General features: G+C 37.2%; 1 protein-coding gene across 4 annotated transcripts in view; it reads right to left on the reverse strand.

Annotated features, from left to right (window-relative positions):
• FAM227B (family with sequence similarity 227 member B) overlaps window positions 1-13,020 on the reverse strand; it is a 182,315-nt gene extending 169,295 nt beyond the window's left edge. For all 4 annotated transcript variants that reach the window (XM_060174636.1, XM_060174635.1, XM_060174634.1 and 1 more), the window contains exons 1-4: window positions 12,719-13,020; window positions 10,036-10,152; window positions 7,020-7,073; window positions 510-741 (exon numbers count right to left, since the gene is read on the reverse strand). In XM_060174636.1, the coding sequence (XP_060030619.1) occupies window positions 510-741; window positions 7,020-7,073; window positions 10,036-10,083 (334 nt within the window). In that variant the 5' untranslated portion in view covers window positions 10,084-10,152; window positions 12,719-13,020. The remainder of the gene's footprint in view (window positions 1-509; window positions 742-7,019; window positions 7,074-10,035; window positions 10,153-12,718) is intronic.
• Between the last annotated feature and the right edge of the window lie 56 nt (window positions 13,021-13,076).

Genomic DNA, 13,076 nt, shown 5'->3' on the forward strand with positions numbered 1-13,076 from the left:
AGCTTGCTGATTTGCACCGTAGTCCCCTGACACTCAGTATCTTCTCGGCTTCAGCTTAACAAAAGTCGTAATTACTTTAGGTTCTGTTTTAACAAAACCAATTTTTTTTTGAGTCTACACATTCAATTAAAAATTAGTATTGGGCCGGTTCAAAATGAAGAAATTTTAAAATAAAATAAATAATACAGATATAAGTCTTCAGAGACTCTATAAATTATTATTTTATGCTTAAGACTGCACTTATATAAAAAAATGCACCCCATAATGATCCTGGGTCTATACTCCCAAAGTAAAGAATAGGAAAGCTTCCAATGGAGAGGATGGGATACAGAACTCTGGCAGTGGGAATTGTGTGGAATTGTACCCTTCTTATCCTACAGTCTTGTCTATCACTATCAAATCAATAATAAAAAAATAAGGTAAATGTTATGCATGTACAAACTATTGTATTTTACTGTCAACTGTAAACCATTGATCCCCCAATAAATAAAGAAAAAAATAAAGTTTACGTTTCTTGCAAAAAACGTGGCCCCATTCAAATAACTTAGAAGCATGCTCTTTCACAAGAGCTGAACATTCTTCTAGTCTTGAATCCATGAGCAGAGCCGCATCATACACACGAGGAACATTTCCCCATAGATGTGAGTAGATTGAAATAAATGAACTATCTTCTTTTATTTTATTCAGGCTGTATGACCATTTATCAACATCTTTCAAAGTGATATCTCTTGGCCAGTAATCCTACAGAAAAATGTAAAACAAAAATTCAAAGAATACATATGTAAAATACAAAATACAGTATTCTAAATAAATTTAAATAATAGAATTCAAAATCAAAGAGCTAAATTCAGATTTTTATTCCACAGTATTCTTTCTATTAAATGTATGTTTCGAAATTTGAAGGAATCACAAACTATAGGCATTTCAAAGACTTTATAGAAAACATTTTTTTTTTTGGTGGATCATTTCAAAATAAGTTGTTTACTTGACTGATGTCCCATTATGCTTAGATATTTTAGTGTGTGTCTCCCAAAAACAAAAAAAATTTACCTCTACAACCAAAATCCAACTATCAACACATAGGAAATTGGCACTGGGTTTAGCCTTCATGTGTCTTTAATTCAATCTTCTCTAGATTTCATGGATTAAAATCATGAGGTTACTTGATACTGCTGATTCCAAACTCAAACATTCTGGAGCCTTATTTCTCTTAACTTTAGAATTACTTTCTGTAATAGTGAATAACCTCAGAGACAGAGGTACTTATCTGATTAGTCTCTCCTATCTGCTGTAGCCTCTTCTCTGTGTGGATGATTTTCTCATCTTAGGCTCTGGTACCCCTTGCCAGGATGCCATTCCATAGGAACACTTTACTCACTAAACTTGGGTTCTAACTTCCCACGCTAGCCCATAGCCCCTATCTCCTCACCTCCTAGAGCCTTCCCAGCCTCATCTTCCAGTCACTTGTGTTAATATTGTCCTCACCCCCTTGAGCTGTGCCCACCTTGGGTGTCACATGGATACTCTCCTGTTGGTGTGTTCAGAAAGCTTGTTTTGAGTTACTACAGAGCTTCCTCCTGTCCTTCTCCTCCCTGCCAATAGATGCTTGCCTTGTTTGGCTTTAGGAATGCATTGTTCAGGAAGGGAAGGCAAGAAGGGAAAGGGGAAAATGAGAGAGAGAGAGAGAGAGAGAGAGAGGGGAATATAGACATTGATATTTGAAACTAACAAATGATTGGATAAAGAAGTTATATTCAATATATTCAGGGCATATATTCAATAAAATACTACTCTGCAATTAAAAAAAAGATGATACTGGGTCTTTCTGTACAAAATGGATGGTATTAGAAATGTGGAGTTCAATGCTGCTAAAGTGACTGAATAAGGAGATAAAAGACTACTGGCTTTGATCATAGGTAGCATATAAAGAATTGAAAACCATGAACTTGCAAAAAGAAAAAACAAACAAATAAAAAGTAATCAAACTTTCAGACACTGTTAGAACTATAGTGATTGTCATGGGGGAGGGTGAGGAAGGGAGGGGCACAGACCTTATGTTGTGGAGGTAGTGTGGAATTACACTCCTGTGAACTTACAATCTTTTAAATTGTTAATAAGTTACTAATAAAAATTACATTAAATTAAAAATAGAAATTTAAATAGAGGGGCCAGGCGGCTAAGCACACACATTACAGTGCACACGGACCTGGTCTGCCTCCTGAAGGGGGAAGGCTTCAGGAGTGGTGAAGCTGGGCTGCAGGTATCTCTTTCCCCCTCTCTAAATCCCCCTCCCTTCTCAATTTCTGTCTTTCTCTATCCAATGCTAAATAAGTAATAATAAAACTTAAAAAAAGAAATCTAAATAGAATGCTGTATTATACTTCAATGAAACCAACCAACTTATAGTAAAACAAAGAAAGTTAACTATTTTAGTAAAATGTTTGTGAGTGATAGAACACTCTCTAGAATGTTAGAATAATTGTATAGGACAGACCTCTTTAGTAGAATGTGAGTAAGAGTACTCTGGGAGATTAAACTATTGGGTTGCTGAAAAAATGTCATGACGTGTTTTCTTATGCAAAAATATGTGAGTTTATCCAACAACACAATAAACAGGAAAAAAAAAAAAGAAGTCTTGAGATCAGGAAGTTTAAACCTGCCTTGGTCCACTCCACTTTCCTTTTTCTTCTTTTAAAATTCCTCTGGCTACACATCAAAAGCAAACTACACAAGAATATCCAGGCAACACAGTAAATGGGAAAAGATATTTTCACATCACACATCTGATGAATGACTGACATCAAACATCTATACAAAACTGATACAGATCTACAAAAGAAATAATAATTTTAAAAAAGCCAGTAAAAAAGTGGGCCAAAGAACTAAGTAGACAGTCTCCTAAAGCAGAAATACACATGGCCCACAGATATATAAAGAAATGTTCCATTTCACTTAGTCATTAGAAAAATGCAAATTAAAACTACACTGAGATTCCATCTCACATCCGGGAGAATGGCTTCCATTAACAAAACAGGAAGTGTCAGGTATTGGCAAGGTTGTGGAGAAAAAGGAACTCAGCTGTACTGCTTGGAGGAATGCAAATTGATGCAGCCCCTTTGGAAGACTGTATGGAGGATCCCTAAACAAATAAAAATAGAATTACCTTATGAGCCTGCAATATCATTCTTACGTATTTATCCAATGTACACTCAAAACACTAATCCTAAGGGAAGCATGCACTCTTATGTTCACAGCTATATTATTCACTATAGCCAAAGAGTGGAAGTGGCCTAAATACTCACTGACAGATGAATGGTTAAAGAAGTTATGGAATACATATTGCATGGAATATTTCTCTGCAATCAAAAAAGATGATATTGTGTCCCGTGGGACAAGAATGGGTGGAACTGGAGATGATTATGCTTAGTGAAATAAGTAAAGAAATCAAAGACACCTAACAAGATGATTTCACTCATATGCGGAATCTAGAGAACTGAGATACATTAACTTGCAAAAAAAAAAAAAAGCAAGCAAACTGTAAGACTTGTGAGAACTATGGCGTTTATCTTTGACATGTGGGAGGGTAGGGACACAGAATTTTGGTGGTGAGTATGGTGTGGAACTATACACTATAATCTTATAACCTTGTAACTGATTGTTAATCACAAATATTTTTTTAAACTAATTGTTAAGGCCCCAAAGAAACAAACTTCTAAAGTACTTGATTCTCAAACTTCTAAAGTACTTCTAAAGTACTTGATTCAACTTTTAATACTGGGGGAAAAAAAGATTATAGCATAGGTAAGTAGTGCCTTCTCAAAATTGAGACTTTACCAGGGTTAAAATATAGGTTATTTCCCTAGTGGGGTGGGGCTCTGGGTAATGGGGCTCCAGGACACATTGATGGGATCCTGTGCCCAGGGAAGTCCAGTTGGCATCATATTATCATCTGGAACCTGGTGGTCCATACTCCCAGAGGGATAAAGAGTAGGAAAGCTATCAAGGGAGGGGATGGGATACAGAGTTCTGGTGGTGGGAATTGTGTGGAGTTGTACCCCTCTTATCCTATGGTTTTTGTCAGTGTTTCCTTTTTATAAATAAAATTTTTTTAATATTAAAAATGTAGGTACTAAATGTGCGAAAAAGACAAAGACCTCAAATCTCAGGAGACCAACAATGTCAATTTAGAATGACAACCACATTTGCAAACACAGTCTGTGTGGGAGCATGACAACTTTTTTTTTTTCTCCTCAGAATTGTTTTGGTATTTGAGGCTGTTTTTTGGTTCCAAACAAAGTTTTTATTCTATTCCTATGAAGAATATCTTTGGGATGTTAATAGAGTCAAAGACACTTCTTAAATGAATCTTAGGTGGTACAGAACATGGTGCAGTGGATAAAGCATTGGACTCTCAAGCAGAAGGTCCCAAGTTTGATCCCTGGTAACACATGTACCAGAGTGGTGTCTGGTTCTTCCTCTCCTCCTATCTTTCTCACTAATACATAAACAAAATCTTAAAAAAAATTAAATAAATCTTAGGAAGTTACTTTTATGTCACTGCCTATAAACAATAAATTTTGCACAGTAAAAAGAAATCTGGTCATTTTCTTCTTCTTCTTTATTTTTTTAAATCTTTATTTGTTGGATAGAGACAGTCAGAAATTCAGAGGGAAGGTGGTGATAGAGAGGGAGAGAGAGAGACACCTGCAACACTGCTTCACCACTTGTTAAGCTTTCCCTCTACAGGTGTGGGGGGGGATCGAACCCGGGTCCTTGCGCACTGTAACATGTGCACTCAACCAGGTGCGCAACCACCCGGCCCCCGTTTTATTCTTTTTTAATATTTATTTATTCCCTTTTTGATGCCCTTGTTTTATTGTTGTAGTTATTATTGTTGTCTGTCTTCGTTGTTGGATAGGACAGAGAAATGGAAAGAGGAGGGGAATACAGAGAGGGAGAAAGATAGACACCTGCAGACCTGCTTCACTGCCTGTGAAGCGACTCCCCCTGCAGGTGGGCTGGAATCCAGATCCTTACACTGGTCTTTGCTCTGTGCACCATGTGCGCCCGCTGCACTACCACCCAACTCCCCATTTTATTCTAAAATGTTTCATAATGCCCAATAGTTTGACAAGGTGTTGACATAATCAAACCTAAACAAACAAAAAACAAACCAGAATCTATCTCAGAGAAACAGTTGAGATAGTTGGTCAGTATTGCTATGCAAAAGACCCAGGTTCAAGCCCAAGTACCAGATAAAAATTACTATGGCAGTGGAGGAATACACTGTGGATATTACTCCTTCTCTCTCTTCCTTTCTCTCTGGCTCCTCCCACCCCACTCCTTCTGCATTCCCTCACCTTCCTCCTCCCCTGCTCTCCCCATGAGGAAGTGGCCTGCTGTATTTAAATCATGCATACATGAAGTTCCAATTTCACAAAAAAGTAAAATCCACCTACGAAATATAAACATTTGGTTGGGAAATCCAGACTATAACAAAAAACTTGTAGATAAATTATAAGTGACAAAATGGTATAATGGGCTATGCTGTTTTATCAAATACCATCTGATAAAAATTAAAAGCTATCAGTATAGAGAGATGTTTTTGCATACTTACATACATTTAATAAGATGTGTACTTTCTGATTTATTCAATTTCTAGTAAAGGGTTGACATAAACCTATGGATTTGATCTAATTAGTAGTATTCTTAAATTAAGCAGACTGGGGATGTATTTTCCACTTCAAATAATTAAAAAACACAGGTCCTCAGATTTCTATGGTGGTATAATGCTTATGTCTCTACAATATACTTGTTAAATTTGTCTAAAATCTCATTATTATCTTTTCCTTTGTCATTAAAAAAGACATCAAGCACTGTAAGTAGGCAATAGCATTTTCCCATCATTCAAATCAATATGATTTCAAAAAGCTTATCCTAAAAATGATCATACTATTTGTTTCTGCCACAGTGATCAAAATGAAGTTTTGTAAACTAGGCGTGTTTTCATTTTCTATTTGCTCCTGAAAGGAACTCAATCCTTTTTCAGAATTTAGGGGGGAAAATTAAACTAAGAGAAAATAGATGTTTAAAAATAAACATTCTTGGGGGTTGGGCAGTAGCGCAGCGGGCTAAGCGCACATGGAGCAAACAAAAACAGACATTCTGAAACTCTATTGTTCACAATTTAGTCATAACAAATCCTGTTTATACTTAAGAATATTTAGCTACAAAGTGAAGTCAAATCTATTCAAAAACATGTACACACCTCACACAAAAAGTTTCCTTCTTACTACCTTGCACACTAACATCTTTATCTTAGTCCTCAGCACATTTTCTTTTTTCTTTTGTTTAAATACAGAATGAAGTTGATTTTCAGACTCAGAAGTGTAGAGAACCAGGGGAAGAACACAGTATACTCAGTAACTCCAGAAGTCAGGAGCTAAGAGTAATAATGGGAACTGAAGCGTTCTCTCTTATTTTTGAGATTTATTTTGTTTATTGTGAGACACAGAGAAGTCAGTGTTGTCTGCATAACATTGCAGGGCTTGTGCTCCACCTACTGAGCCATTGCCTGGGAAGCAGACATTGGATCTTACTACAGAAAAAGAAGGGAAAAAAAGCATTTGAAAATTTCACTCTGACTGCCCAATCAAGATGTATGAATGCAACATCTCTACAAGTTATTTAAGTCTAAGCTGTAGTCCATGGACAAATGAGGTAAGGAGGTCATAACTGTCAGATTTTCCTTAAAGTATAAAGTATCGAGGGCCAAGATCATACCTTAGCAATATTATTAAAAAAATCTGCATTTTTATAAAAGAGCATAGAATATTAGTAAGAGGGGATGGATACAATACTAGAATCTACTAAAAGGAGATAAATATTTACAGACATTTCACACACTGAAATGTACTTCTTGAGTTTCCAAGCTTTCCACTTATAGAGATCTACTAAATATCTCTATAATAGGTATTTTAAGTGATGCATAAGCACACAGTATTGGTTGCATTACTTACCCAATTCTGAAGTTTTAAGAATTCTTCAATAGTTCTTGGTGGTTCCTGCTTTATCTAGTAAGTAAAATCAATATTACTCATTAACATAAATTCAGACCATTATAGTGCATATTCATAACATATAAATTATGGCAATGGGTTTAATTTGTAATTTTAGAGTAATAAGATATTATAAAATGTTCACTTTTAGTCTCTAAACTTCAAAAATGAACAGAGTAATAAGACATTATAAAATATTCACTTTTAGTCTCTATACTTCAAAAATGAACAGAGATCAACATTTAAACTTCTGAGTCTCCAAACCAAATTATATAAAAGGCATCCCTCTTACACACTGCTCCTACACAAAAAATCCATATAAATCCTGCTAAATGTCATTTAAAATTCCTAAAAAAAAAGTGTCAAGATATTTTGGAATGCGTCTACAGTAAATGCAGAGCCCAAATTATAGCATGTTCTTCTTACTGAAAAGTCAGTGCTATTGACACAGTGAAAAGAATGTAGATATCAGATATTTCAATGCATGAATAATTCCATTTTACTGGTATTTCTTAAGTAAATGGAAAAGGCATTCTTTTATTTGAAAAAATAATCTTAATCAGGACCATATCTTGTACTTGTCTTGGAGACTTCATACATACACAAGCTTCCTTGTGCTTCAAAAGATCTATTTTTTCTCATGTTCTCTTCAATTCCCTCTTTTTTATTATTTTTTTTCCTCCAGGGTTATCTATCATTGGGGCTCAGTGCCTACACTATGAATCCACTGCTCCTGGAGGCCATTTTTTAACTTTTTTTTTTTTTTGATAGGACAGAGAGAAATTGAAAGGGGAGGGGAGAGAGACAGAAACATCTCCAGACCTACACACACACACACACACACACACACACACACACACACACACACACACACACACACACAATCTTTGAGTGAGTTTTTATGCTTCATACTTTGTGTGCTCAACCCAGTGCGCCACCGCCCAGCCCCCCTAATTCCCTCTTTAACTCTTTTAATTCTTTTTTTTGCCTCTAGGGTTATTGCTGGGGCTCAGTGCCTACACTACAAATCCACTGCTCCTGGAGGCTATTTTTTCCCATTTGTTACCCTTGTTGTTTATCGTTGTTGTTATTACTGTTGTTATTGCTATCCTTGTTGGATAGGACAGAGAGAAATCGAGAGAGAAGACAGAAGGAGAGAGAAAGATAGACACCCACAGACCTGCTTCACTGCTTGTGAAGCCACACACCCCCCCCCTCCGCCGCAGGTGGTGGGGAGCCTGGGGCTCCCACTGGGATCCTTTTCTGGTCCTTGTGCTTTCGAACCATGTGTGCTTAAGCCGCTGCACTACTGCCCAGCCTCCTAACTCTTTAATTCTTACATCAAATATCAAAATAAAAATAGTATTTCCTCTGAAGATTTTATTGGTCTCTCCCCATCAAAATGCTGTATGGTAACACACAGTGATTTGTAGCTCCATGAATTAGACAGAGTAAGAGATGAGATGTAGTCACTGCTCAATTGGCCACAATTCACAGGGTGGATGGCCGGAATAAAGGCGCAGATGAGCGTCAGAGGAATAGGAGATAATAAAAAACTATAGTATCTCTATAGAAAGAAAATACAGGAAGCAGGCAAAAAACATGAGGAATTCAGAATACCTGAATAATAAAACATGTGAATGATCTGACTGAAAAGACCACCTTACACATTTTAACATCAATAAAGTTATTTTTATCAATAGATAAAGGTCATCTTTTAAAAAGTAACTACACATTTGAAGTTGAAGAGACTATTTGGAGAGGGGGGCAGGTGGTGGTGACACATCTGCTTGAATGCACATGCTATAATACACAAGGACCTGTGTTCAATCAAGCCCCTGGCCCCCCACCTGCAGAGGGAAAACTTCACAAGTGGTGAAGCAGAGCTGCAGGGGTCTCTCTATCTCTCTCCCTGTCTTATCTTCCCCTCTCAATTTCTTTGTCTCTACCCAAAGAAATAAATAAAGTATTAAAAAGATAATATTTTGTTCTCATAATATTGTCTAAAATACATAAATATGCAAGTAGATAACACAATAATAAATTTAAAAAAGAATATATGTAACCACGATTAAAAATTAAAATTAGAGCTATTTGACATTTTACAAAAACATGAAACTCTAGGTGTGGTGAGATTAAAAAATCAGGAAATTACGGAGATAGGGCTTATTTAATACTAGAAGATAAAAAAAATGTTCATGAGGCATTTATTTTAGGAATAGTGAATATAAGGGGGTCGGGTGGTAGCGCAGTGGGTTCAACACACATGGAGAAATAATGAATACATTGTCTTGACTAGAAAGAAGAAATCAGTATATTTTGAAATGTAAGAAACCATAAAGGAATCTAAAATTATGTAAATGCTAATTATATATATATATATATATATGGAGAGAGAGAGAGAGAGAGAGCTGTCAAATCACTTCCAGGAAAAACAACAGAATATCAGCCTTTCCATGGGGGCTAATAGAAGTACAGATTAGGAAAGTAAAACTTTGATCAGAAAGTCCCAGCTATTCTAGCTAACTTCGGCATAACATTCTAAGATTCTAAAGGTGAAGTTAAAAGCCAGTGAGGCATAAATTAAACAGATTTCTGCTCTTGGCAGGATGTAGGAGGCAAAAATCACCTGTTCCCATGGTAACAAGAAAAACCTGGACAAAATAAAAATCTTTCCTGTGGGCTTAGTGGAGAGCAGTGGATGCCAGTGAGCAGGAATGGTTACATAAATAGTGACAAGAGTCCCTTATTTAAAAATCCTTAATATTTTTTTACGATGGCAACACCAGACTATTAAATCAAATGTGCTACCCTTCTCATCAGGAGTCTCTGTGCAATAGCACAAGTTGCAAGCCTAAGAATCTACCCTACTTTGAAGCTTTAGTGACCTGAAATCGAGAGAGAGAGAGAGAGAGAGAGAGAGAGAGAGAGAGATGCCTTTTTACCTGGGACCATAAAGTTGTGGCATTTTTCTTACCCGATAGTGAACTCTGGGCGTCCACGGAGAGATGAGGTGCACTGTCATGGTGCAGAAAGGAAGAGAACTTTGGCTGGCTTTAAGGCATCAACATAAACTGAAGGGACAATGTGGAGTCTGAAAAAAAAAAGGCAAAAAAAAAAAAAATCAAATGACTCAGAAAGCAATCTCTTCTCTCACCCACACATCTTGCCCCTGTATTTTTTTTTTGTCCAAATAAAGCTGCAGTGGATAGGCTGCTCAAGTCCTTTGCCCATTTTTATTAGAATGTTAGCATTTTTTGTTATTGATTTGCAGAGATAATACAGATCTTGTGTGAATCTTTTGTTCAAAAAGGCAAAACAGCATGCACTATTTTAAGGATAATTAAAAATATTGTATTTATTGATTGGATAGAGGCAGAAAGTGAGAGGGAAGCGGGGCATAGAGAGGGAGAGAGAAAGACAGACACCTGCAGCATTGCTTCACTGTGAAGCTTCACTTATGCAAGTGTGGAGAGAAGATTTGAACCCAGGTCCTTGTGTATTGTAATGTGTGCACCTATGGGGAAACCTTTGCCAGATACCTGGACTCTGAGATCTACCACATCTCAGGGTTGAGAGAAATTAACTTCAAACACTATCATCAGTGAATGGAGTGAACTGGAAGGTACACATACAGGACTACCCGAGATGGGTGTGTGTCAAATGTGTGACCTAGATCAGAACTCTGATGGTACTTTTAAATTGTTAACTATTTGCTCCAAATTCCTACTGTGTTTGAAATGCTGGTTTTCATCAGTCAGTGAGGTTGTTTCTCACTTCTCTCAGTTTTCTCTATCCCTCTGCCCATTTGTCCTTTTTTAAAAAAGAAGTATTATTTATTATTGGGTAGAGACAGAGAAATTGAGAGGGGAGGAGGAGATAGAGAGAGACACCTGCAGCCCTGCTGAAGCTTCCACCCTGAAGCTTCCACCCTGCAGGCTTCCACCCTGCAGGCGGGGACTGCTGAAGCTTCCACCCTGCAGGCGGGGACCAGAGGCTTGAACCGGGGGTCCTTGTGCACTGCAATGTGTGAGCTTAAACAGGTGCATCACCACCTAGCTCCCCATTTGTCCTTATCCCAATCCTGTTTGAGTTTATTGTAGCTTTGAATCTATTTGTTTAGTTTTATCAAATGTGTATAACTATCCATTAGTTTAGGTATTTTTTTCCTTTTGTCCCAATCTTTCCTTTTGGGAATCTAATTGCACATGTCACATAGCTTATATAAGTCTATTGTCACTGAGACTATTCTGAATTGTTTTTATTCCCTTTGTGCAAAAGTTTGAATAGCTACATCTTTTTTTTTTTTTTTTTTCCACCAGAGCATTGCTCAGCTCTGGTTATGGTGATGCAAGGTGAATCTGGGACTTCCAAGTCTTAGGCATGAGAGTCCCGTTGCATAACCATTATGCTATCTCCCCCATCCACAATAGCTATCTTCAAGTTCACTGGACTTTCCCCCCAGCAATATGCTATTAAGTATATTAAGATAAATTTTCATCTTAGAATTCTTTCCCTATTCCAGATGTCCTTTTCTCAAAAATTTCCTGCTTCCCTCATTATGTTATTTTCTTTTATATTTGTACATTTTATATAATTTCTTTTCTTTAAAAAATTTTTTTTTTGTTTAACCAGAGCATTGCTCAGCTCTGCCTTATGGTGGTGTGAGGATTGAACCTGGGGCTCTGGAACCTCAGGCATGAAAGTCTCTTCTCATAATCATTATGCTATCTACCTCCTGCCCTTATATGAGCCTTTTAAAAGCCTTTTTCTATCATTTACACCATCTTTGCATTTTGGTGTCTGTTTCCAAGTCTTCCCTCATCCTTGCCTATTCTTAATTGTACTTTCCTGCTGTTTATATAACTTGCTGCTTTCCATGCTATTTAGTGATTATTTGATTGATAACTTGACACTGAAGATGTTATTTTGTTGAGATGTTGATTTTATTGTTTGTTTTTTTTTAAGGGATACTTAAGTTTGTTTTTTTGCAAACAGTTTATAAAGAGCACTTGCCTTTCGAAGTAAGATTTAACGTGCCTTTCGAGAAACCATTTCTTCACTACTGAATACCATGTGTATTCTATTATTTCAACTTTTGGTCATAACTAAAAATACTTCCTAGCCTTGCAGTGCTTCTAGGAATTGCTTAACTCAAATTGTTTTACTTTGATTAATCTTATGGCATTATATTCTATACACATGCATAATGTTTTGTTGAAAACTCAAAGGGACCCCATCACAATTTCTAGAATATTTTGCTCTGCATACATTTTATTCTCCAGTTTTCTACCTGAAAATTGCAGCTTCTTCGCTTCCTTGAATTTCAGTCTCTCACAAGGAGTGTGAGGGGGGTTGAACCCTGGTCATTGCACAAGGTAAAGTGTGCAACCTCTCGTCCCCTTGTTTTTGTTTGTATTCATTTATTTATTTACTTATTTATTTTTAACCAGAGCCCTGCTCAACCCCGGATTCTGGTGGTGCTGGGGACTGAACCTGGGACTTAGGAGTCGCAGGCAGGACAGTATTTTTATCACTGTGCTACCTCCCCAGGGTGTGTAGTTTTTAAGCAAACTAAACCAGATTTGTTGTTGTTGTTGTCGTTGTCGTTTGCATAAACTAGTTGTTCTCACCAGCAGCCAGTGACTGCAAGCACTTACCTGGACACAAGCATAAAAAAACAAACAACAACAAAAAAAAAAACAGCACCAAGTTCTGACTATTGAAATAACTGGAGGCTGGTAAACAGAAACGTGTTCTGTAGTTGAGCCACTTATCACAACTCACTGCAACTACACCTTGGAGATATATTTCGAAAGCCAAGTCCCTAGTTCCTGGTCCGGGAGCGAACTTTGCAGGGTAGGAGGCCGGTTCCTCCAGGATCCTGATCTGTCGCTCACTCTCTCTTTCTCTCACACAAAGGACAAAAGGGATACCACGGGCGGTTTGAAGCCACTGAGGCGGAACTTCCTATCTGACACTGCCACGCGCTCCCACCGGAGGGTTTTCACCGGCCCT

The sequence above is a fragment of the Erinaceus europaeus genome, chromosome 16 (genome assembly GCF_950295315.1).
Source record: "Erinaceus europaeus chromosome 16, mEriEur2.1, whole genome shotgun sequence".
NCBI classification, from domain to species: domain Eukaryota; kingdom Metazoa; phylum Chordata; class Mammalia; order Eulipotyphla; family Erinaceidae; genus Erinaceus; species Erinaceus europaeus.